This window comes from Lissotriton helveticus, chromosome 3_2, assembly GCF_964261635.1.
Source record: "Lissotriton helveticus chromosome 3_2, aLisHel1.1, whole genome shotgun sequence".
NCBI classification, from domain to species: Eukaryota; Metazoa; Chordata; class Amphibia; order Caudata; family Salamandridae; genus Lissotriton; species Lissotriton helveticus.
The window spans coordinates 343,737,501-343,759,201 of NC_136062.1; the positions used below are offsets into that span (position 1 = coordinate 343,737,501).

The 21,701-nt window shown below is 44.1% G+C and overlaps 1 protein-coding gene across 1 annotated transcript in view; it reads right to left on the reverse strand.

The window, feature by feature from the left end:
- The window catches only part of GAS2 (growth arrest specific 2), a 766,676-nt gene that overhangs the window by 537,515 nt on the left and 207,460 nt on the right, over positions 1 to 21,701 (reverse strand). The window contains exon 3 of the mRNA XM_078684661.1: positions 13,134 to 13,258. Coding sequence (XP_078540787.1) covers positions 13,134 to 13,258 — 125 coding nt within the window. The remainder of the gene's footprint in view (positions 1 to 13,133; positions 13,259 to 21,701) is intronic.

The window sequence follows — 21,701 nt, forward strand, 5'->3', positions numbered from 1 at the left end:
AGAGCCCAGGGAACTTTTAGAGTTAGTAACCACCAGTTTCAGTGAAACATGGGGGTGATTAGGACAAAAGGGATGACTTCCCTACATTGATTTAGTGATGACAGATTTTTGATCAATTTAGTATTAAGGTAATTGTATAAAGATATGGTTTGGGCCTCCTGAGTCAGAACTGGAATAAAAACGTTCTGCAACTCATCATGATTCCGGAGGTTAATACACATTACTGACTGGAGTTAATAAGGACTATGTCTACCAAAAGAGAATAGCCTGGCATTTAGAACCAATATTGTAGAGGTGTTGCGAACAACTGGTGACTTAGTAGGGACTAACAAAGGGACAGTTATGTAGGATAACTGGCAAAACAAAGTACAGCCATAACACTTATTTGATTGACTAGCTGATTCCAAATGGGACCAGCATTCATTCTAAGAACCTTCCTGTCCAGGGTAGCTCCAGTCCTCCTTTGGGTACTATCTCATTAGGAATAAGAACAGGTTATGACAATGACAGAGGAAGGGAGTGTTCATCTAAATAGGGGGCAGATTTGAAGCCTTCCAGGAGCTCTTCTAGAAGGATTAATGATTTAACCATCTTGAATTTAGGTATTTTAGGATTTGTTTTCAGTAAATCAAAGAGTAAATACTTCAAAAGGAGGTGGGCATAGGGCAAGAAAGTAGACAAGATTGTGCAGGGAAAATTCTCAAAACACTGGCTAATGCAATGGATACAGCGAGCACCTCACTGCCAACTTTTTAGAAGTTTCAAAAACCTTGGAAGACTACTCTTGAGGAAGACCCTGTTGAAAGAGTCCTTATACTTTAAAAAAAATGTTTTTATTGTTATTCAATCAAAATACAAAACAAACAGTGTGGTAACATGGCAATGAAGACAGCCAAAAAATGCCACAAAGACACAATGAAATAATGTGCAGTGTGTAGCTGATACTGTGTGGACCACCGCGGGCAGTGAACCGGCAAAAATGTTCAATAGCACTGATATTAGGCCATGCATGTCCCTGCATATTCAAATCATCATACACACTCTCAATAGGCCCACCAGTGTCCATCGGCCTAGTACTTCCCCAGTTGAGGGAGTTGCTGTATCAGTAACCTGCTCTGGAGGTGTGTCCTTGGCCATCAGGGACTCCCCGGATGATCGTTCCTCCACCAATCAATCAAGAAATTTGTATAGCGCGCTACTCACCTGGATGGTCTCAAGGCGCTAGGGGGAGAGGGGTCCGCTACTGCTCGAACAGCCAGGTCTTGAGTTGCTTCCTGAAGGAGAGGTGGTTTTGGGTCAGACGGAGGTGGATGGGGAGGGAGTTCCCAGTCTTTGCTGCCAGGTAGGAGAAGGATCTTCCTCCCATTGTGGCTCTTCAAATGCGTGGAACGGCGGCGAGGGCGTGGCTGGTCGATCGCAGCTGTCGGGTGGGAGTGTAGAAGGTCAGGCGGTTGTTGAGGTACCTGGGGCCCAGGTTGTGGAGGGCCTTGTGTGCGTGGGTGGGGAGTCGGAACGTGATTCTCTTGTTGACGGGGAGCCAGTGCAGGTCTCCCAGGTGTCCGGAGATGTGGCTGTGTCGAGGGATGTCTAGAATGAGTCGTGCGGAGGCGTTCTGGATGCGTTGGAGTCTCTTCTGAAGTTCGGCTGTGGTTCTGGTGTAGAGGGTGTTCCCGTAGTCCAGTCGGCTGGTGACGAGTGCCTGTGTGACCGTCTTTCTGGTTTCGGTGGGGATCCATCGGAAGATCTTTCGGAGCATGCGTAGGATGTTGAAACATGATGATGAGACGGCGTTAAATTGTCTGTTCATCGAGAGAGAGGAGTCCAGGATGAAGCCGAGGTTGCGTGCGTGATCCGTTGGTTTGGGTGCGCTGCCCAGGGCAGGGGGCCACCAGGAGTCGTCCCAGGCTGAGGGTGATGATCCCAGGATGAGGACTTCCGTCTTGTCTGAGTTCAGTTTCAGGCGGCTGTTCATCATCCACTCGGCTACGTCTTTCATCCCTTCGTGTAGGTTCGTTCTGGCGGTGGCTGGGTCGTTGGTGAGGGAGAGGATGAGCGGGGTGTCGTCAGCGTAGGAGATGTGGTTGAGGTTGTGTTGGCGTGCGATGGCTGCGAGGGGGCTCATGTAGACGTTGAAGAGGGTGGGGCTGAGTGACGATCCTTGTGGTACGCCGCAGATGACTACGGTGGCCTTGGATCTGAACGGGGGGAGGCGGACTCTCTGGGTTCTTCCGGTGAGGAACGAGATGATCCACTCTAGTGCCTTCTCTTGGATTCCGATGTTGCTGAGGCGCTGTACTAGGGTGCAGTGGCAGACAGTATCGAATGCTACGGAGAGGTCCAGGAGGATGAGGGCCGCTGTTTCCCCGTTGTCGAGCAGGGCTCGGATGTCGTCAGTGGCTGCGATGAGGGTGGTCTCGGTGCTGTGGTTGGCTCGAAAGCCAGACTGCGAGTGGTCGAGGGATCCGTTCGTCTCGAGGAAGGCGGCGAGCTGTCTGTTGATGGTCTTCTCGATGACTTTGGCAGGAAAAGGGAGGAGCGAGATGGGGCGGTAGTTCTTGAGGTCAGTGGGGTCTGCTGATGGTTTCTTCAGGAGGGCGCTGAGTTCGGCATGCTTCCAGCTCTTTGGGAAGGTGGCGGTGCTGAAGGAGCGGTTGATGATGTCCCGGAGTTGGGGTGCGATGACGGAGTCGGCCTTGTTGAAGATGTGGTGGGGGCATGGGTCGGTTGGTGATCCGGAGTGGATGGTGTTCATCGTGTGGATGGTGTCGTCAGTGCTGACCAGGATCCAGGCGCGGAGGGTGGTGGTGGAGGGCGTCGGTTCGGTGGTTGGGTGCGTGGTCTGTGTGCCGAAGCTGTTGTGTATGTCGGCGATCTTGCTGTGGAAGAACGAGGCGAGTGAGTCGCAGAGGTCTTGTGAGGGAGTGATGTCGTTGTTTCCGGCGCTGGGGTTGGAGAGCTCTTTGACGATGGTGAAGAGTTCCTTGCTGTTGTGTGCGTTGTTGTCGAGACATTCCTTGAATGCTGTCTTCTTGGTGGTGTGGATCAGCTGGTGGTGTTTGCGGGTGACGTGCTTGAGGGTGGTCATGTTGTCTGTAGTCGGGTTTTTTCGCCAGGCTTTCGAGGGTGCGGCAGTTCTTGGAGTTCTTGAGGTTGTCGTTGAACCAGGAGGCTTTCTTGCTGCCGGGCCTGCTGGGATGGTTTTTCATAGGTGCGAGGTCGTCAGCGCAGTTGGTGATCCACTGTGTGAGGTTGTTTGCTGCTTGGTTGGGGTCCATTGAGCTGGCGGGGGGGTTCTGGCTCAGTGATGTGGTGAGCTGGTCGGTGGTGATCTTGTTCCAGCTCCTGCGGGGAACCTGTTGCGGGTGGTGGTGAGTCGTGGTCTTTCTGAAGCTGAAGTGTACGCAGCTGTGGTCTGTCCAGTGGAGTCCGGTGGAGTGGCTGAAGGAGATGTACTTGCTGGAGGAGAAGACTGGGTCAAGCGTGTGTCCGGCGTACTGGGTGGGGGTGTTCACCAGTTGCTTGAGTCCGAGGTTGGCGAGGTTGTCCAGCAGGGTGGTGGTGTTGTTGTCGTTGTTGTTCTCCAGGTGGAAGTTGAGGTCCCCTAGAAGGATGTAGTCGGCAGAGGGGAGGGCGTGCGGGCTGATGAAGTCTGCGATGTCTTCGCTGAATTGTGTGCGGGGTCCTGGGGGTCTGTAGATCAGGGTGCCTCTGAGAGTGGTCCTGGGGTCGGTGTGTATCTGGAAGTGAAGATGTTCGGCGGTTGTGAGGGTGTCGTCAGAGTTGGTCGTGATGCGGATGGTGTTCTTGTGGACGATGGCGATGCCTCCTGCTGTCTGGTTGGCGCGGTCCCTCCGGGTGATCTTGTATCCGTCCGGGATGGCGATGGCGATGTCGGGCGCTGAGGAGGTGTTCATCCATGTTTCCGTGAGGAAGGCGACGTCTGGAGATGTGGTGTCGAGCAGGTTCCAGAGTTCTACGGCTTGTCTGTGGACGGAGCGGGTGTTGAGCAGGATGCACTTCAGGTGGTTGCTGCTGGTGCTCGGCTTGGCGGGTGCGGTACAGGTCCGGATGTAGGAAAACTTGTACGATTGGCAGTTGACGGGTCCGTGGGTGCGTCTTGGGGTGGCTCGGTAGCAGCCGGGGATCCGTCCGGTGTTGAGTGCGTTGAGGGTGGCGTCGTCGTAAGTCCGGCGGTTGAGCTGGCATCTGCGGGGGCCAGGGGGTCTGGCGCTGGGCGCGGTCCAGGCGCGGATGGGCGTAGACGGGCTTGCCTTTGGCGTGCCTTCGGCGCACAATCGGCGCGCCCGCTGCGCGTGCACGCTGCACGTACGTGCGGACTCTGCCATAAATGGAGAGTGGGGGGGCGGAGCGAGGGAGGAGCAGCTGGGAGGCGGGAACGGTGTGGCGAGTGGGGAGGGCAGCGGTGCGGTGAACAGAACGAAACGGGGTGGGGCCGCGGGGGAGCAGCGGCAGGGAGCGGGGATGGGGTGGAACAGCGGGAGAGAACGGCGGTAGAAGCACAAAAATAGAATCAGGGGCACAACAGTGGAAGCAACGACAAACAAATCAGGGGCACAACAGTGGAAGCAATGAAAACAAATCAGGGGCACAACAGTGGAAGCAACGACAAACACATCAGGGGCACAACAGTGGAAGCAATGAAAACAAATCAGGGGCACAACAGTGGACGCGCAAAAGAGATACTGGCACAACAAAGAAGCAAAATACAATTACTGGCAGTTGCGGCGGCAGGGGAGACCGGGCACACTCAGGGTGGGCCACGCGGCGGGTGGAGCGAACCGGCGCTGACGAGGTCAGGTCGGGTCACAGCTTTCCGCCTCGCGGACACCTCCTTAAGTATCCAGTGGGAGGGAGGAGCAGCTGGGAGGCAGGAGCGGGGTGGCGAGTGGGGAGGGGAGCGGTGCGGTGAACAGAACGAAACGGGGGTGGGGCCGCGGGGGAGCAGCGGCAGGGAGCGGGGAGCGGGTGGAACAGCGGGAGAGAACGGCGGTAGAAGCACAAAAATAGAATCAGGGGCACAACAGTGGAAGCAATGAAAACAAATCAGGGCACAACAGTGGAAGCAACGACAAACACATCAGGGGCACAACAGTGGAAGAAATGAAAACAAATCAGGGGCACAACAGTGGACGCGCAAAAGAGATACTGGCACAACAAAGAAGCAAAATACAATTACTGGCAGTTGCGGCGGCAGGGGAGACCGGGCACACTCAGGGTGGGCCACGCGGCGGGTGGAGCGAACCGGCCCTGACGAGGTCAGGTCGGGTCACAGCTTTCCGCCTCGCGGACACCTCCTCAAGTATCCAGTGGGAGGGAGGAGCAGCTGGGAGGCGGGAGCGGGGTGGTGGGTGGGGAGGGGAGCGGTGCGGTGAACAGAACGAAACAGGGGTGGGGCCGCGGGGGAGCAGCGGCAGGGAGCGGGGAGCGGGGTGGAACAGCGGGAGAGAACGGCGGTAGAAGCACAAAAATAGAATCAGGGGCACAACAGTGGAAGCAACGACAAACAAATCAGGAGCACAACAGTGGAAGCAAATGAAAACAAATCAGGGGCACAACAGTGGAAGCAACGACAAACACATCAGGGGCACAACAGTGGAAGCAATGAAAACAAATCAGGGGCACAACAGTGGACGCGCAAAAGAGATACTGGTACAACAAAGAAGCAAAATACAATTACTGGCAGTGGCGGCGGCAGGGGAGACCGGGCACACTCACGGTGGGCCATGCGGCGGGTGGAGCGAACCGGCGCTGACGATGTCAGGTCGGGTCACAGCTTTCCGCCTCGCGGACACCTCCTTAAGTATCCAGTGGGAGGGAGGAGCAGCTGGGAGGCGGGAGCGGGGTGGCGAGTGGGGAGGGGAGCGGTGCGGTGAACAGAACGAAACGGGGGTGGGGCCGCGGGGGAGCAGGGAGCGGGGTGGAACAGCGGGAGAGAACGGCGGTAGAAGCACAAAAATAGAATCAGGGGCACAACAGTGGACGCGTAAAAGAGATACTGGCACAACAAAGAAGCAAAATACAATTACTGGCAGTGGCGGCGGCAGGGGAGACCGGACACACTCAGGGTGGGCCACGCGGCGGGTGGAGCGAACCGGCGCTGACGAGGTAAGGTCACCACAATCTTTCCCTGGGGGTCTAGGTTAGTGCAAGCCAGAAAACACTGTATTCCATGCCTGCAGGATTGGTATTCTATGCACCCATCTATCTTCCTCCCTCTGGATAGCGTAACTCTAGCAGTCCACCCAGTTAATGACATTATATGACCCGGAATTAGTGCCAGATCTGTGAGTCTATCTGTGACCTTATGAACAGTCCTGCGGTTGAGAAGACCCAGGAGGCCCAACTATGAGGTGCATTCAAAATATCTGTCCGTAGCTCCACTGACAACCTGTAAAACCATGTCCCAATAGTGGGTAAGCACAGAACAGCCCCACACCATGTCGATGAAGTCATAATCTATGGGGCAGCGGGAGCATTTCAAAGATGCTCGGGAAACTTGTCAGGAAAACACTGTGGGGTAAGATATGCTCTATATAGAAAGTAAGACTGAATCCATTTATACTGGGCATTGCGTGATACTTTAGGGGTGAAAGCCAATGTCCTCTACCAGGCTACAGCATCAAAAGAGGGCCCGAGGTCTGTCACTCTGTTAATGTTGAACATGTCAATGTCAGTATGAATAACGATACATTAAAGTTTTTAAAAAAAACATATTTTTATTGACAAATTCACCCGTTGTGAACTTCATATCGACCCGACTCAGAAATACATATTTAGGCAGGCCCTGAGAACTAGGTCTGAGGTCACTGATTGACAAATCACAGGTGGGGTGGCAGGTAGCCAGCAGATACATGCGCGAACAGGAAATCCCAGATCGATCCCATAGATAGGCGCAGCAACACCACAATAGTCCAGGGAGATTGGCCCCAGTAACGCACACATGGCTGAAGGGGTGCACGCGTTTCCAAAACACCATAAAGTCACATGCCACATGAAGTTAGAAACAATTAGACAAACAAGACACATTACACACAGTGATCACACACTCCGCCTGCCGGACATCTGGACACATTACCTACTGGCCGAAATTTTGTCCATACAAGTTCGAGGTCCACATGTATTCCTCATCCAAAACCTTAATCTATAGCTCCAAAAAACAATTGCTGGAAACATTTTATTGCATTAAATGAACTGTATAAAAGTCTTTGTTAAACTGATTGCCAATTTATATAGCCCTCAGGCCTGTGACTGTGCTCCCGGCCTCATTGTTTAATTAAATGAACAGTTCCTGTCTTGCCAAAAACCTCTTGACTCTTGCTTTTTCAAGGTATTTCATGTTCAAGCAACAACCCATCACTGATGTGGTGGAGTCAGGTCTGCCCAAGCTCCCTCCAAATGCGCCCAATAAAGGAGGGTAATTCCCTCATCTTCCCCTGAGGAAGAAGTAATAGAGGCATTTGTGTTCTGGAGGTTACGTAGACCGCGAACCCCACCAAGCATGCACCTTACCCGTCAAGGCCTAACCGGAAGGTCATGAGATTATTGCAGTTCCAAGAAGGGGGTGAGTTCCCCCCTGTATACATATGGCCCAATATGGTAAATCCTGCTTCGGTCCACGTGTGCAGCCCCACCCAGCTCCCCTGTGCAGGCTAATATTTTGCGATCAGCCAGGGGAGTGCTCTGAGGTAATGGGGGGGCTCTTGTGTATGTCCCTTGCAGTGTCCTGGCCCAAACACGCCTCGCTGTTCCAAACTGTATATTCTCACTATATACCATTGACAAGGGCGTTGGTTTCAGCAATATCTGGGTTAAAAGATCCTGAGAGGGCATGCTGCATTCTCCATGTCCTAGCACGTCCAATAAATGGGAGAACCACCTTGCCAACCACTGAAACTGTGCTGCAAGGTAGTAGAATTCAAAGTCCTTGGTCGCCATTCCCCTCGCATCCAAAGGAAGCTGCTGCTTTCATAAGGCCACTCGTCAGCTAGATGAGCCCCAATATAGAGTCAGGAAGATGCCATCCCGTTTCCAAACGAAAACCACAGGCAGTTCCAATGACAGCACAGCAAACAAGTAAAGAAAGTGCTGCAATATCATAATCTTTGTGACCGCTATCCAGCCACTCACCGAAAGAGGAAGGGTACTCCAAAAGGTAACTGAGCATTGCAGCACAGAGAGAGCCCTGTCATAATTATGCTTAAAATGCAGATTCACAGTTTCATACATCACCACACCCAGGTATCTATTGGTAGTCCACTCCCATCACAGCATCGCTGTGACCCGAGTGGTCCATGGTTTCTCGGGTAGTGGGTTTATGCCAGTTGACCAAGAGGCCCGACGTCTCCCCAAATGTAGAGAAGACCACAACTGCCCCTTCCAGGTCGAGGTCCTCCACACGCATATACAAAAGCACAATGTCCTCATACAGAAAGATATACAGACTATCCGCTGCAAGCTGCAGCCCCCTATAATGCCTTCCCTGCTGTACAGTCAGCGTGAAGGGCTCTATAACCAGAGCAACCAGTAGCGGGGAGAGCGGGCAACCCTGCCATGTGCCCTGCTTGATAGGGTAGGAATCCGATGTCACTGACACTGTCCGGACCCTCGCCGCCGGTTTGGTATATAACAGCTGTGTCCAAACAAATTGGGGCCCAAAGCTCATCCCAATCATTGTGGCACAGAGGAAGTCCCAGTGGAAGGAATCACAAGCCTTTTGGATTGTCTACTGACACCACTAGGGAGTCCTGCAGGAGGTGCACATACATATCCAAAACTTGGATCAGTTGGTGTATATTGGGCATAGTACCTACAAGTAGGGACAAACCCTGTCTGGTATCAGCATACCAACATCGGATAAAATTTGGTTCAACAGAATCTAGCTCAGGATTTTGTAATCTACTTTGAGCATTGATAGGGGGCAGTAGGAGTCTATCAGTCCCAGATCCATGTCTTTCTTTGGTAAGGACACCATCACAGCATCACACAGGGAAGGTTTGAGCAGACCCTTCACCAGCACCCCATTAAAGATGTCTGTCAACTTAGGCCCAAGTGCTGCTGCATGGGTGAGAAAGAACCAGCGGTGGCTCATCCGCTATGTCAGAGTAGCATTGTTTCCCCCCACCCCAAAAACGTCAGGTAAGGAAAAATAAAACAACACTCATTTTATTTCTCCTTTCCTGTCACCTTGGGGGCAGGCCTTTGGCGGTGACAACACTGAGGGGAGAGGTGTGTGCACTCCCTTTACTGCACATGACGGTCTGGCCAGCCATCTAAGGCCAACCAAACCGTCATGTGCAGTGTAGCTCTCTCCAAACCCAGCTGCATTGCTGGGGTTGGAGCTGGGCAGGGCAGTCGGGGAGCCTGTGCCTGAAGAAGAGGCAGGAGCAGAGGAGCAAGCAGCGGAATATGGTCGGATGAAGGTATTTTAAAAAAAAATATATTTTTTTTTAATTTCCCCCTCCCTTTGCAACTCCTATGCCCCCCCTAAGACACCGCCTGCCCCGCCACTGGTAGCAAACACTGGTTGCTACTGGAAAGAACTCAATGGGGGACCCGTTCGACCCAGAACACTTGCCCCTTGACAACTTCTTAATCGCACCCCTCAACTCCAGGAAAGTACTGGCGGCACATATTCGCTCCGTGGTCTCGGGATTCAGGGTAGTGGGGGAGGAATCTGCCTTATACTGCTATAGGTCTGCCTCTACGACTACAGCACCCACTATATATAATTTGCGATAATACTGGGTGAACATCCCATCAACCTTTACCTGTGAAAACACATCCCAATCCAAAGGGGTCCAGAACCTGGAGTATTGTGTGCCCCCTGTTCTCCTCCTGGAGGTGCCAGGCCATTATGCTCCCGGACGTATCCCTGTCCGCATGGGACCGCACAATGTATGCTCTGTAATCGTACTGCTAAAGGCACAGCTGCTTACAGAGGCTTAGGCTGTGCAGGAGCCCTGTTTAGAGAGAGACCTGGTGCCTAGACAACTACCCTATGGACATGAGATCTCCAGAAGTAACCCGTAGGAATTTTTGCAATAGTTAGAGAAAAGAGGGACTTAGTTATTTTTCCTCCACGAGAGAACTATTATAAGATGTTTAGGATTGCCCAGGAATGTTGCATCCAAGGCAAGCAAGAAAACCAGGTCAGTGCTAATCAGAGCCTTTTATTTCACTCAAAACGACGGGTTCAGCAGGACCCTGCAGCATTGTGGAGCAATTCCTGGTAACACGTTCCAGCCTTGCTGTTGCTCAAGGGTTTGTAAAAAGGATAAGTACAACGGTAGAAAAACTGGACGACAGCGAGGCGGCAAATCTATCCCAGGGATGAAGCGACCTAGGTAGCAACAAAATTCAGCTTCGTCTCACTTGGAGCTTTTGATTCCAAAACCAATAATTCGGCAGAGCTCAACAATACATATCCAACTTTAAGGGTCTTTCATAGTTCTGAGCCTAGGACTAGGCCCCTGCTGCAAAACTTAAAAAATGTAGTTCTCTGATTCAGATTATCCAGTGTTAATGATTTTTAGTCTTTTTGCTCATAACAGCTCTGTTGTTCTACATGGGTTTGAGAATATTAATAAAATTAAGTTTTGCTCTTTACTTTAAAATTATTGATAGTCGTTAAATGTAGCATGCATTTATCCAGAAAACTGCCTTCTGCTTGTGCCATTGCTACCAGAGGTAGAACAGAGTTTTCTGAGACCTGTGTTGTACCAAAAGTAGAGCATGTTTATTAGGTTATGAAGGGCCTCTTTCTGACAATGTTTGTAGCTAAATGATACCATGTAGTCATTGACATAATATAAGCTGGTCAGAGTTATGAAATATAAGCATGGTGATGACACAAATGTTCTAGAATATTTATCATTATCCCCACCTAGGACAATCAGTTCTCATTATACCCATCCAGCACATCATTGCCAGCTGTGATTTTAATCATTTTGCACACAGTAGTCCGGTTTTTGTTGGATCAGTTTGTATATCAATTACAGTTTCAATTATGCGCACATAACACATCACATTGAAACCAATGTCCTTTATTTTCACTTATGGACAGCCAGAGGCACAGGGCCACTTTCAATTATGCCCATCTTGCATATCAGGCCTATTTCCCACAAAACCCAGTTGTCACATGATCAATCGCCATTATGCGATTCACCATAGCATGAGCAGAAACCATAATGATAAATCAGCATACCACTGGCATAACCACAAACTATACTGTAGCCAAATTAAAATTTGCCTACCTATCACATCAAAACTAATTGCTATCAGTCAGTTTTCATTATGGCCAGTTAGCACACCATATACAGTTGTCATTGCATCATGTGAAAACATCATGACAAGTTGCCACAAAGTCAAGTTGCTACATCATAGCCAGTTTTCATTATAAAACCTTACATATTGTCAGTTTACATTATATTTGCCGAGCATTCTGGAGTCAGACAACATTATGACCAGCTACCACATTAAGGAAAAGATATGCACATTTCCCTCTTAAAGTATCACGCAACGTCATATTTCTGTATGCCATGCCTTGCTATCCACACCTGTTTCCATTATTCCCCTTTAGGACAGCAAAAATAGTGCTAGGCAAAGTTCATTCCCGGAAGCCACTTTCCAGTTGTCACTGCGCATCTGCAAGTGTCAGTAGCCTAAATGCTCAGGAACCAATGCATTATCTTTAACGTTGCTATTTGCGCGATAAATATTTCCTCACAATCTTTGTCAATGTCACTCCTTGTATGTTTTTCACCCTGGAGATGATCAGGGGAGTGTAGCAGCACCATTTTGTATGCAGCCATACAAGGCATAATGCTAGGCTTGTTCAAGTAACCATCTATGATGCAAGAAAACTTTCCACCCTGCTCTTAGCCACCTGCCTTAGGAAGTGACGAGTCGATTAAAAATCATAACACTCCAATAAACTACCATCAATGTCAATCAGATGTACACCTTGATTTTGAGCTCTGCCTCTTCCGCAACACACGGTGGAGACGAGAAAGTGCAGACAGACATAATGTAAGATGCATGCCGACCACTCTCTTCCTAAAGACCTTCATCCTGAACGTATTCACTGGAAACAGTTTGCAATATGTTTTCATATAAATAGGATGGAGACACATTCCAAACAGTGTTAGCACAGACCTGTTGATTTATCTTGGAGATCAGACCTCTCGAAGAGTGACGGGCATATTAACAAGCCCCTATCGCCATCACAACGTGATTTCAGTGACGTGATGGCAATAGGGGCCTCGCCCTATTTACTTAAAGTGGCTTAACGCTGCCTGTAAATGAAGCACGCTTTCACGCTATACTTAGCGTGAAAGGGGCAATGAATTAAGATCAGGTCTTACCATGGAGCAACGAAGAGGAATGTTTAATTTCTACTCGTTTTTGCTGTTTTCATACGTGCTGCATTGTGCAGCACACAAGAAAAACAGCAAAAGGCCAGTGATTGTTTATGTACGGGTAGGTCTCCCTTTCAGCACATAAACAGTCAATTTTGTAAAATGCCATTTTGGAACTTTTGTGTGTGCTGGATAACACAGGACACACAGAAATTACAAAGCAGCATTTAAAGATTGTTTATGTGCAGGAAGGGATCTTCCTGCACATAAACAATCTTTCCCTGCAGGGAGACACCCTTACACTATGGTACAAGGGTGCCTGCATTAGCACTAGGCTGCTAAGTGTAGTGCCAGCAGAGGGGGAAATGCAGCCCTGCGTTTCTGATGTGGCAGAGTGAGGCGTTAAACCAGGAAGGCTGACGCCTCACTCCACCACTTCCATTGTACATATGCCCCTGAGTATCTTAGAAATTGGAGATAACTTCTGTATAATCAGTAAATTGCTAAATCGCCACTGTCGGATCAGCATGAGAGAATGTAGATTGTTATGATAGTTGAATACGATTTTTAATGTACATAGTGAGACATTATACTGTTCAGGTCCAGTGTCATTAAACGCCAAGCAACATTTCTTTGTAAATATTTGGATTTCTAAGTTCACAGAAGTTTGCAGTATTCCGGCTTCAGTACATATCAGACTAAAGCAGTACAGCACAACAATACCTATTATATCAGCACAACGTAAGTTTTCCTTACCTTGTCATATTTGCTGTTCTCAATGTTGTTCTCTTTAAATTTCTCTTGCAATGTCTCAGCTAGCTTACAGAGCAGAGCACCATTGTCCAACTTCTCCATAAATGTTTCCGCCGTAATTTCCTTCTCTGTAAGGGTATGGTAAATAAATAGAAGTTATTTGTTGAAATTAATTTTAAGATGGCAATCAAGGTAGCAAAAAGGCAATGAACAATCTTAAATATATGTAGCAGTACAAGGCATAGTGCATGCATGATTACGTTGTTCTTTGCATCCTTTAAAGCTACAATGAACAAGAGGGAGACAAACAGTATGGCAGGATAACAAAGCAACGAAGAATATTAGCTGCATTAGAGAGAGGAGTGAAATGCATAAACACGTACCTTATGGTGAAAACATGATTGTGAAGTTGTGAGAGCAAAAGTGCAAATTGAGCACCAAGGGCCAGATGTAGGTTAATTCAATCTGGCGAGTCCTTAATAGCGATTTTTACCAAATCGCTATTAGGACTCGCTAAATTGAATGTAGGTAGGAATCGCAAAAATATTTTCGATTCCTTAATATTCTTTAATTGCGAATCGCGAATTGAGATTCGCAATCAAGGAATACCATCCCATTCATTCCTATGGGCCTCCTAAATAGGATTTGCGCAAGCAAATTTGCGAGTAACTAAGAGGCACTCGGACATTGCGGATGCAATTTCAGGGGTACAAGGGTTCCAAAAGGACACCCTGTTGCACCCCTGAAATGTGCATGTGTGCACATGTGGCACACATACATGCCCTAAGGTCATGAATGTGTGCCACATGGCACTTTTAAAAGAATAAAAGTGCTTTTTTATAGGAAAAAGCTAATTATCACCAACTTGAAGTTGGTGGTATTTAGCGATTACTTAAGGCTAAAGTGCTACTTTCATTGCATTTAAGGAATCACAATTTGCGATTCCTTAAATGCAATCACAAAATAGGGATTCACAATTTTTGAGATTCCTTATTTTGCAAGTAGGATTAATCTTACCTACATTGCTTAAAGCCAAATGGCGATCGCAAAGGCTGAAATTCAGCACATTTTGGCATTTGCGATCGCTATTCGCTTCCTACATCTGGCCCCAAATGTCTATGCACATTAATAGTGATCTCTATCTTTTAAGGCAGAAGCTAAGTAGATGACCACTCGCTTTAGTCTTAATATGCAAAAAATACCACTGTAGTACAGCAATTATGCTATGAAGTAAACTTTGCACTATTAAAATATATCTACGTGCCTGGTTTCCAACTAACTCTGGTGAGTAACAATGATGTAGACAATCAGCTGAATTGGGCAAAACAAATGTAGTAGTACACATATCCTTGCATGTTCAGCAGCTATAGGGTAGACCGTAGGGTACAATTTTTAAATTCACTATTGAATGTCAATAAAAAGCTTACAGCAGGTCAATATTAAATGCATTCAGTTGAGATAGAGCAGCTTTTGAGAAATTATTCGAAATTGAGGGGCACATTATCTACAAACTGTGATAAATATCGCAAAACGCTCTCAGCGCGTTTTTCATTATCCCCCTCTATTGCTGAATTACATCGCTGTGTTAGCGGCGTATTAGCAACGATTTGCTAACCGGTGAAGTGCAATCCAGCGATAGACTGCGATAATCATCATTAGCGTGTGAAATCCTGCGATGATTTCACAGCGCTAATGAAATACTTGTTAATAGGGAACTGTGTACCTAACCACACAATTCACCTCCCATAGGCAATACTGCTGAGTCAGGTTTTTTTCAGGCGTTAGAATGATGCAATAATGGGGGCTTAGCGAGCGTTTTGTTATCGCTTCGCTGTTCAGGGGCAGCGTTGTTGATACAGCGATGTCGGTTTTGCAAGCATTTCACATGTTGTCTTAGGAGGGAACGCCTACTTTGCATCTCAATAGCGATATCTATCGCTGCCATGAGATGCTTTACGAAATCGGCGACTAACATGCGCTGATGCATGTTAGCGCCTCTTTGTAATAGGACAATAAGAATATCGCCACTTTAGCGGCAAAAAGTGCTGCTAAATCGGCTATTCTGCCCTTGATGGTATGCCTCAGAAGGAAATGTAAATCTGGCTTTTAGCACTATATTCTCATGCAAACTGTATCTTTGTGTCCATTTTGGAGGTGCAGAGAAAGAATATTGAGGTAAAACTATTGTGGGTTAGGAATATCGGCAGTAAAATCCTTGTGGTTAAGAATATACATTTTAGGTAAGTTATATCGATTTTTAAAATATCGAAGTGTTTAATATCATTTGTAAAAATATAGTTATTAAAAATATTGATTTTTTTATTAATGTTATGTATTTTAGTATATATTTAATGTGTGTGATGTTTGTTGTTTCGTATAAGAATTTTTTGTATTTTTATAATATGTGTTAACATTTTAGTAGTTATCAATTATTTTTAATTGAATTTTTAGTTCTGTAGCGGGTTGTGGGTTTATAGGGTAATAGCATGGGAAGTAATTTAATTATATAAATTTGGTTGATTTTTTATAGTAGTTATTAATTTGTTTTTATTTGACATTTGCGTTTTTAGTTCCGTAGCTGGTTGTGGGTTTATAGGGGAGGGAAGTAATTTGATTATATAACATTTATTGAATATTTTTTATTTATTAATATTGGTTTACTTGTGATGTTATAGTGTTAAATGTGTAAATTAAGGTATTAATAATTGTTTAATAACTAGTTGTTAATTAATATTTAAATTAGTAATTAATTATGGTAATTGTGTAATTAGTTTTAGGTGTGTTTTCTGGTTTTCAAAGGTGTAAATGGTGTGAAGGGTGGGAAGTAATGTATTTTTTTATTGAATAATTATTTATTAGTTGTTAATTAATTTAAATTAATTAATTAGTAATTACTGATGGTAATTGTGTAATTAATTTTAGGTGTCTGCTGCGATGCTTATAGGTATAAATAGTGTGAAGGGTGTGAAGTAATTTATTTTTTATTGAGGAATTATTAATTATTTGTTAATTAATTTAAATTAATTAATTAGTAATTAATATTCATAATTGTGTAATTAATTTTAGGTGTATGTTGTGGATATTATAGTGTGAAAGTATGTGTACTTAATGAATGTTTATTATCTTTCTTTATTATTATTATATTTTAAATTAAATGATTATGTTAATTATGGAATTAAATGTCAATAAAAAAGGTTGATGTCTTCTTTTATTGGTGTGGTGTTATAGGGTAGGAAATACAAAATAAAAAATAATGTTTTTAATAATTTGTTTATTGGTGAATATGTGTTTCTTTTAAATAAATATTGTTTATGAATGTATTATCAATCTTTTTTGATATCATATTTGTAGGATTTTGTTATATGTAATTAACATATATGTTTAATATATTTAATTGTATATTCTTAAAATATTGTTCATTTTTAAGATTTTTTTTATTGTTTTAATGTTAGTAGTAATGTTTGATTTTCTGCTATCCGATACTTTCTCTACTGTTGCACTCACTGGAGTGGGAATAGTAATTTTTACCCCTCCGCTATACAATACTTTCCCTACTGTTGCACTCACTGTAGTGGAAATAGTAATTTTTACCCCTCCGCTATCCAGCATTTTCACTACCGTTGCACTCTTTGAAGTGGGAATAGTAAGTTTTACAATTCCGCTATCCAGCACTTTCCCTACTTTTGCACTCACTGAAGTTGGAATAGTAATTTTTACCTCTTCGCTATCCAATACTTTCCCTACTGTTGCACTCACTGGAGTAGGAATAGTAATTTTTAACACTCTCCTAGGCAACATTTTCCCTATTGTTGCAATCACTGGAGTTGGAATAGTAAATTTAATTCTTATACTATCCAACATTTACCCTACTTTTGCACTCAATGGAGTGGGAATGGTACATTTTACCCCTCTGCTATCCAACACTTAAGCTACTATTGTACTTATTGCAGTTGGAATAATAAATTTAATTGTTTCGATATCTAATATTTTCCCTACTGTTGTATTTATTGTGTTGCAAAATGTATGTTTCATTTTTGTTTTAATAGTTTAATGTTTTAATTAATTATAGCATGTTTTTTATTTTTAAATTATTGATATACATATATATATATATATATATTATTTTTATATAATTTAAAAGTTTAAAAATTAAATAAGATAATAGTTAATAAATTATTTTAAACTATATATATATATATATATATATATATATATATATATATAAATTATTATGTTTGCGTGTTTATATTTTGTTAATTCATTTGGTTTTTATATTTAGGTAAAATGTATATTACATTCAATTAATTTTGTTGAAGATAATATTAATATTTTTAAGTTTTAATATATATTATTTTATTTATATTTTGTAATCAATATATTTTATATCTTTGTGTTTAACTTTGATATTTTTGATTGAATATTTTTGTACTTACCTGTTTAAGTGTAGGGAGTTGATATTGATATTTTTACTATCTTTATTTTTTTCGCATCAATGTTTTTACCATCGATATACTATCAGTGAACCCATTTTGGACACAACAACGCATTTTACACGGAAAAAATGTAAACAACACAAGTGCCATTAATAACAGCTGTTCACGTTATGTTCATCTTCATAGTTCCGATGCTTTCACAATAGGATTTTTGCCAGAGCAGTCTTGCATTTACATGGCATGGTATAATGTCTTAATTGGGAATTTCATGTATCAAGCATAATGCAAAATGTCAGAAATCCTGGGCCTGCAAAGACCTATTGGCCACTTGTACAGCGGATATTGTCCTCTGGGAAAAAGGAAATCTCTCAATTAAAAAAGAATTTCAAAATGTTTGTCTGCCTGAGACAATATTATCTATTGTATGATTATTGTTATTGATAGCTTATTAAAAATAGTCTTTGAAGTAGATGTTTCCTATACAGAGACAGCATTATTACATTTAGTAAAATATCCTAGTGTTTTTCTAAGGAAAAGCCAGCTTTGCTATAGTCAAAAAAGCTTTTTGGGGGCAGTCAATGAAAGGACATGTGTTACATTACATTTCTACAAGTCCTACCTTAAAATACCATCATGTAATATGACTATGGGCCGTAGGTCTTACATATGGGTTTCATAAATAATATTTAAAAGAAAGGATCTGATATATCGAAAAAGGATATTTTTGACAGGTTGATTTGCAGTTTTTAAACTGCTACATTCAGTCAACATTGGTAGACCAGAGGCCATGTTTACATTGTAACTATAGTTGAAGGCACAATAGGTGCTGCTGTTCACTAGTGACATTTTAAACTACAGGCCCTGGATATGCTTTGCACCATACACTGTGGACTTACTGGTAAGATAATATGCCAATTAGGAGTACACCAATATCAACATGCTTTAAGGGGTCAGAGCACATACACTGGGCACTGGACCGCAGTTCCCTAGTGTGTAAAGTATACAAACTAACAATAACATTCAGCAATTATAAATTGGCTTTGCAAAAATGTAGGGGATTAGTTGCGAGGGGTAGAGAGACTACCTCAAATGAGTATCACAATCCTTGTCAGGGTGATCCACCAAAGTCACCGAATAAGCCTGTGCTTAGGCCTCATGTAGTTCGGCACATTAGCAGTAAGGCTTAAACTAGAGTCAAATTGTGAAGTATGCATCCACCACTAGTATATAAGGTGAAAATACAACATGAGAAAAATACAAAAACAGTTTAGAGAAATGGAGTAAATTTGAATAAATAACAAAACCTCAAAACAACAAAAATCTAATAAGCAGAACCATAGATATGAATTTAGAAAATCCAAATAAAAAATAGTGGTAAAAAACACAAAGGGCCAACCGCGGATTCTTCGAGCACACAAGACTGGGTTCAACTCAAAGGATAAGGCCAACCGCAATGGATCGCTGTTCAGATCCATTAACTAGGTTCGTCCTGGTGAAAAGTTCCTTCTGAAAGTGGTTGTCAACTAGCTGCTACCTAGAGCAATGTGGTACAAAAGGTAATGTCACAGTGGTAACCAATTTTAATGCATAAAGAGAACCATATATGGTCTACGTTATCTAATCAAAGTCGGACACCACCATTAGATTAGTACAAAAATGTATGTGATTTAATTTCATCACAATATTGAAATAGATCAAAACATAGGGTACGATTTTTTTCACATTTACATTTTTTTGAAGACAGGTGCACACAGGGTGGAATGATGAGTCCATGGGAAGGATTTGTAAGAAGTGATTTAGTATTAAATAAAATGTGAAATACATTGTACCGTATGTTTTGATCTACTTCAATATTGTGATGAAATTAAATCACATCCAATTTTGAACTTATCTAATGGTGGTGTCCGACTTTGATTAGATAACTTAGACCTTTCTGGTTCTCTTTATGCATTATAATAGGTTACCACTGTGACATTACCTTTTGTATCACATTTTACTCGGATTCAGTGGTCTTTCGGGTTACCTCATTGCTACATAAAGCTACCTAGAGCCAAGCGAGGCTCAACGACGGCAGATTGCTGTGGTGCAGGGTAGCAGTGCAGTCAATGACAAATGCAGGATAGCTCCAAGCAGGCGAGGTCCACAGTCCTTTCTCAGAATAGCCTTAACATCTCAGTGTAGCCTTCTACATTTGAACTTCAAATTTTCTGAAAGTCAGAACTTCATCAGCGGGGCAAAGCAGCAAGCTTAGGATGACCAGCAATTTGACATTGGGGGCTTCCAGGGTGACCATGGCCTCAATCAGTTCTCCAAACAAAATGCTTGCAAATATTTCTAAGTCCCAGATCTTGGGGTGGAGGGCACAAGTTGAGGATTAGGACTTACTACATCAGAGGCCACCAGCAGGGTACGGGGCAGATCCACTTGGTCTGCTCAGCTCGACGGTTGCAGGGAAAGGGCCTTTGGAACTCTTCTGTGTCTCTGTAGCTCAAACAGGTTGCCAGTAAACTGCCCCTTGGAGTCACGTCCGGAGTCCTGAGTTCAAAGCATGTAGGTAGCCACACTCAACGGCTGATGAGCTTCCATGGGCTAGAATGGGGTGCAAGCTTGCTATAACAATGGTGTCAGGACGGGAAAATAGATGAGTGATCCTGTAAATTGGAAAAACCATTGACTGCTTTGATACCTGTTTTGCATAGTCTAGTGTTATTAGCAGTTTCAAGATCGACAAAGGCAGATGATACGTTTTGATAAAAGTGTCTGTTTATGGGTTCCGACTCTGTTAAATTAAAGAGGATGATTTTATCCGCATTATGGGATGGCTCAAGCTTATCATTGTATACGTTTCTAACAGGCCTGTTTGGGATTGTGTTTTTTGCACTATTATGATAACTGGGTTTGTACACCTAATTCGATGAATTCACAGAAATGAAAATGTTATCAGATTTTTTGATGCATTACATAATTTGATGCTCTGATGTAGTGAGTAAATACAAGTTTGAGTGTATACCTTTCAGAGTGTGTTAGGTTCTCATGTCTGCACTTAAGCTGAGGGCCTGCATGTTCTCAATGAAAGCAGCGTTAGTTTTTGAGTTAGGCCTGCAATTCACAGATTGAAGTGTCATATGAGCAGTATTTTGTTGGCTGTAGCCTGTTGGTGAAATGTCCTATCTAGGAATTCTGCTAGATAGGTTGGGTTGTCCCCTTAGTCTAGGGGACAGTATATGATTACAGAGGTTTTGGCAATGTGCCCGGAGGAAGGATAAGATGTGTAATAAATATCTATGGAGGTCAGGTTGGTAGTGTAGACTAGAGAAACTTCGCACCCTTTTGTTTTTCTTTCTCTTTTGGGGAAATCTTGCAGCCCATGGTGGCCTTTGATGGATTTATCACTCTGCCTAATCTGGTAAATTCCCTCTGGTAATAGTCATTTTCTGACCGGAGTCCATTAGTGTCCTATGTGTGCTTCAGGAATGATAATGTATTAATGAGGCAAATACTTAGGTATAGATGTTGTGCGGATGGCTGATGTAGGGACAGAGGATCTGATGGGTCTGAATTGCTGAAGGAGAAAGATGGGTAAGTTAGACAGCCACATTGAAAACAGTTGCTTGGTATGATGAGATAGCAAAAGGGTCAGATGAGGGGCTTCAAGGATACGATATTTGGGGCCATATGTATCATAGTTCCGTTTTGCGAATTCTAAATAGCGATTTTTAAGGAATCGCTATTTAGAATTCGCAAAACGGTATGTATGTAAAAAATCGCTTTTTTATAGCGATTCCTTAACATTCCTAATTTGCGATTAGCAAATTGCAAATCGCAAATTACCCAATCATTTCTATGGGCCAGGAGGCCCATAGGAATGAAGGGGAAATTTGCGATTAGCAATTTGCTAATCGCAAATTAGGAATATTTTCAAGGGTGCAGGGGTGTCTCAAGAACACCCTGCTGCACCCTTGCGATTCTTTATTTTGCAGCAAAAATGTTACATACATACCATTTAGCAAATTAGCAATTGCAAAGGCTGAAATTCGCCGAATTTCTGCCTTGGCGAATGCTATTTAGCTTGATACATATGGCCCCTACCCTTTACAAGGTGCTGGAAGATCCCTAAAATGAAAGGATGTTCATGTCA